The following is a 5,128-nucleotide window of genomic DNA, read 5'->3' as shown; positions in this document are numbered from 1 at the left end:
GCTCATCTATGATGCATTTTGTCACATGCAAGTCCTTTATTGCTGGCTGGGATGAATTCTTGGTTTATTTTCACTGTGATATTGGGAAACGCTGCAGTTTGTGATCTTTCTTGTAAAACACTCAGTTGATGAATCAAATGTTTTCTGAAATTCACCAACTGATGGATCGTCTGACGGTTTTGGTGCTGAGCAGAACAGAACACATTATTATTTACACAGAAATACATGTCCAGTCCTCCACTCTGATCCTCCACAACCAGCTGATTTTTATCTACAGTAACTTTAGGACATCTAATGACGCCATGCAAAGTTTTACCTTCATAGTCTGAGTATTTTCACAGTTACAGGCCTTTGAAGTACATCGAGATGGGTGAAAAATTTCACACTTTCTTATTATTTCCCATCTCCTTTAAGCCTAATCAGTACATGAGACAGACACATGAAACTTTCAGGGCTGAAGACACAATTGAGTTCTGCTAAAAACTGCGACTAAATCAATCTTACATCCTCACAGGTATCACAACATAAATACTAAATCTGATTTTGCTATTTGTTTCTGTAACCAACTTTAAGCATCAGTATTATGGGATGTATCACAGTTTCAACAGCAAAACTGCACCATTATCAGTGACACAGAACCATGAAACAAGCATTCGAAAACGAACCAAACACTATGAACTACACAGCTACTCCACCTGAAAACTACAATGACACAGTTGTGCTGTGAGGTCAGGTGTGTCCTCAGGTGTGTCCTCAGGTGTGTACAGTTGTATACTGACATCAGTCAATACAGGTGACTGTACTGACTGATTTAACCAGTTACGGTTCCATCAGGAATCCATAACTGATTAACTGAGCCATTCACAGTTTCACTGTACNATCGTGTCGTGTTGCGTTCTTACTGGTCACGGCGATTGTGATGTCAGCAGGTGTTCTGGGCGTGGCCTCAGGGTGGGGGGGGCTGAGCGGCTCCAGGCTGATGGACGGCTGGTTGCTGTCGCCCAGCGGCGCCCTCTGGCTGCCAGACGCCTGACCGACACCCAGACGCTCCACGTCCAACACCACGCTGTCCACACAAGGAAGACTGGTCTGAGGAAGGAGAGAGGAGGGAGACGGTCACGACAAGGTATCACGAAGACACACCTGGCCTGATGATGATGATGTCAGCATGACTCACCATGATTCCCAGAGCTTTCAGGATGTTCAGTTTGCACATTGGACAGGTGCAGTGTTCGTTCAGCCAGGGGTCCACACACACTTTATGGAAGACGTGTCTGCAGGGGACACAGGGGGGTTAACACTGAACCTCCGGGACAGACAGACAGACAGACAGACAGACAGACTGGACTGATACTGGTCCTACTGGTCTGACTCACTTGCAGGGCAGGATTCGAACCACATCATTCAGCTGGTACGCTTCGATACACACCGCACAGTGGTTGAAGTCTGGATCAGTTTCCTACAACACACACAGACAACATCTTAAATTTATGACTACGTTCTGCAGAAAACGATTTTCATTCTGGGTCTCTGTGGTCCTGGTTCTGGTGGAGGCTCACCTTGTCTCCTTTCTTCACCGTCCTCGTGGTCAACTTCCCGATCGCTTTTTTTGCTGCATCGCCGAGACGTCGCTGAAGAAAGACAGACAGAGACATGTTAACGAGTTTGTTCGACACAGCTCTTTCTCTCACAGTTTTTGAGCTCCTCTGAAGCAGGTGAAAGATTTTAAAATGGCAGAAAGTCAGAAATAAAACAGCATGAGGAGCCTTAAAGAGGTTTCACAGTTAGATCAGCAGGGGGAAGATGAGCTGAAAGTGTGAGAACTTTGAGAAAAAGAACTTGGAGGGAGTTAAGGAGAAAGTGTTTGTTTGGTTGTCTGAGTGGAAATGGTTGCTGTCCCACTGTTGTATCAAGGAAGGACTCAATAACTTGGTTGTCTGGACTCTTTGGCACAGATTTAACGCTCTAATGCCACCGAGCTCCGCCCACATTTAGTGTGACGATGATGAGAGCTCCGCCCACAGCAAAACACCTGAACAACTACAAACAGAGTGAGATATTAAACTGATTCATCATTAGTTCAATGTTGCATAATGTTGTTGTCGTGACATCGTCTGATAAACCAACAGCTGACAGGTAAATGAAGGTTTACAGGTGCACCTGACTGAGCCTGACCTTCAGCAGCTGCAGCACCTGAACGCAGCACGATTCATCCTCACCTTCAGGTGTTCCTGCGTCACTCAGTCTCTGTTCTGTTTCAGACGCTTTTCACCTTTTATTTGTCAAGTTAAATAAGATAATTGATATTTTAGCGCCAACAAACGGTGAGAACTGGCAGATGGTTACCATGGTAATTACTTAACACCACGGTGACGTTTTGGGCCGATCGCTGCAGGGAGGTGAAAGGAAGGTTGTTGTGCAGCAGATGGAGGGAGGAGAGTCCTCAGAGGAGGATCAGATTACACTGAGGGGGGAGCTCATTAAATATTCATGACTCATCAGTAACATTTACTGATATCACCTGGTCCAACAAGCCAGAGGTCACAAGTTTTCTACTCAAAATATAAAAAATTTACCAAAATAACATTTTATCCAAAAACAAAGAAGAAGAAAAAATTTTTTGGGGGGTTTTCAGGTGTATTTATGTAGCATCGTAGCTTTGGCTCTATAATCGTTGTCGGGTCTTACTGCTTAACATTTGAACTTATCAGCTAAATTATCATTTAAAAGGACACTGCAGGGCCTCAACCTCTATATTTAAACTTTAATTAATATGTAATCCTATTTTTCTGAAGATGGCGCTGTGGCACAGCAGCTGGTCCTTTAAATGTGCTGCAGAAATCACAGCAACTTGACCTGAACACAGCATTAGCCTGTTAGCCTGCATGTCAGCACGTTACCTGGCTGCGGTCGCGGGCGCTGGTGTAGCGGATCTTCTGGATGAAGTAGAAGATGAGCCAGGCTGACGAGATGATCATGAGGACGATGAAGGAGATGGAGACGAAGACCAGCGAGCCTCGGTTGATGTTTTTGGTGGGACCACGTTGACCCACCACCACAGAGACCAGGACCGTCAGGTTCCGCTCCAGGTGAGCCAGGATCTCCTTACCGTACGCCTCAGTGATCATCACTGCCACCGTGTCACCAGTACCTGCAACCAGAACCGGGACCAGAGACAGCACCACAGTTCTCTTCATTTAATAACATCAGATATCAGATGGAAGATGTTCCACCATCAGCTGAATGTATCTCCAACAGCCGGCTCCTCTGTTCACTGTTTCTGAGCTGTGCTGCATTTATTTATTGATCCAGTAGGTTTGATTTTGCCTCCTGTCGTCTCTTCTCTGCTCAGTGGAAACACTGTCTGCAGTTCAACCTGAAAACTGATGTTTTTATTGTTGGTCACAGAGAATCAGTTATACTGAGGAGGGAAGAATATTTGATCTTTTACAGAATCTGGTTACAATAAACGGTTTATTTTTAGATCATTTTTAAGTGAGACGTGTGATTTTAACCAAATGTGATTTTAAGCTCAGATTTTGTTTGTTTTCCAGAAGATTCTTTCTGTTTCTGTATTTTCTGGCTGATAATTTTATCAGTTTGTTCATGTTTCTGCAGGTCTGTTGGTTGTGCTCTTGGACAGTCAGCATCGCATCAAACACACACACACACACACACACACACACACAGTGAGAGGTCACAGTGACCTCATCAATTAATGACACGTTGATCTATATTTAGACTCGACATCGATCGTCAGGAAGTCTCTGCTGCACACCTTCATCCTGCAGATCACCATCTCTGGATAAAAATACAAACAAACCATCTGTCGGATTTTGGTTATTGGTAGTTGATTAATAACTCTGACTGTGATTACTATTATAAGTGATTGATCAGTTTAATTAGGGTCCGAGGACCCCTACTTGTTGTGATTGTTGTTAATTAATTGATCGGCCGGTTTGTAATTGTAATTTGATTAATTTGTCTGATAGTGATCGTTGTTAATTGATCGATCTGAATTTGATTACTGTTAATTGACTGATGACCCTGTTTGGTCTCCGCCCCCACAGTCAGAGAAACCCGTGGCTTGCGGCCCCACTGCGGTCGCTTCATAGCAATAAATTCAAACAGCAACAACTTTTTCTTGTCACGATGATGTAACTGGTGATGTCAGTTAGTTTAACCTTTAACCTCAGACAAAGATCTACTGCAGACTGACGTCTCACTCTGACCAGATGAACTGTTCACACGGAGGGTTTTTCTGGATGAAAGTCTCTATTTTTAGGGACAACGTTTGATAAAATCTTCCTGAACTCGTCCCTGCTGCTGTGTGACATCAAACTAATGCGTCTGACTCTGACCTTCGTGTCCCATCTTGACGGTCTTGTCAGTGGAGTTGTTGTAGATGAGGACGGCCGTGGCGTTGTAGGCGGCCGCCTTCAGGATCTTCTCTTTGAAGGTGCAGTTGCCTCTCTGCAGCAGCGCCACCCAGTGGACGCTCCGGGGGGGAACCAGGAAACGAGTGCTGGGGTCGCAGCCCTGCCGGTCCACCACTGAGGAGACAGTGTTACCATGGTTACTGCCTGGTCACCGCCTGTTTTTATTGTTGTGTAAACAGTAAATTATTACCTGTTGACAAATAAAGTGTTTTTCTGCTGCTCTTTATTAACACCTCATTAAAAATGATCAATCCTATGGACTGAGATAAAAGGTTTCATGGAGCTGCTGTTGAAACAGAGTGATGAAGATCAGAGGAACCTCCTCAGTCTGAAGTCCTGCTTCATGTTAGCTGCAGTCTGAACTGCGACGCTGCTGCTGTGTAGAAACAAAGTGGCCGCTGCCCTTTAAGAGTCTTTTAACAGTAAAGTGAGCCGAGTCACTTTTCTCTCTGCAGTTCAATCTGCTGACAGCTGCTGCTCTCTGAACCTTCCTGATGTTCTTTGTTTCACTGACTTTAGTTCTTTTGCAGCTGTTTTCTCTCAGCCTCCTGCTGCTGCTGCTGCTTGAACACTTTGACTCAGTTTTCTCTGGATAGCTCTTTGTTTTACAGAAAAACATGTTACAGCATATTTCCTTTATAATGTGATCATTGTTTGGTGAAGCTGCTCATCACTTATATCTGTATTTG

At 44.5% G+C, this 5,128-nt stretch overlaps 1 protein-coding gene across 1 annotated transcript in view; it reads right to left on the bottom strand.

Moving 5' to 3' along the window:
* The window catches only part of rnf130 (ring finger protein 130), a 12,036-nt gene extending 7,252 nt beyond the window's left edge, over nucleotides 1-4,784 (bottom strand). The window contains exons 1-7 of the mRNA XM_008303835.1: nucleotides 4,759-4,784; nucleotides 4,362-4,579; nucleotides 2,901-3,151; nucleotides 1,560-1,631; nucleotides 1,377-1,459; nucleotides 1,178-1,274; nucleotides 903-1,089 (exon numbers count right to left, since the gene is read on the bottom strand). Coding sequence (XP_008302057.1) covers nucleotides 903-1,089; nucleotides 1,178-1,274; nucleotides 1,377-1,459; nucleotides 1,560-1,631; nucleotides 2,901-3,151; nucleotides 4,362-4,579; nucleotides 4,759-4,784 — 934 coding nt within the window. The remainder of the gene's footprint in view (nucleotides 1-902; nucleotides 1,090-1,177; nucleotides 1,275-1,376; nucleotides 1,460-1,559; nucleotides 1,632-2,900; nucleotides 3,152-4,361; nucleotides 4,580-4,758) is intronic.
* Between the last annotated feature and the right edge of the window lie 344 nt (nucleotides 4,785-5,128).

This window comes from Stegastes partitus, unplaced genomic scaffold (genome assembly GCF_000690725.1).
Source record: "Stegastes partitus isolate 25-593 unplaced genomic scaffold, Stegastes_partitus-1.0.2 Scaffold2077, whole genome shotgun sequence".
Classification (NCBI taxonomy): domain Eukaryota; kingdom Metazoa; phylum Chordata; class Actinopteri; family Pomacentridae; genus Stegastes; species Stegastes partitus.
The sequence above is the reverse complement of the archived record's forward strand: the minus strand, read 5'-3'. Positions and strand labels throughout refer to the sequence as shown.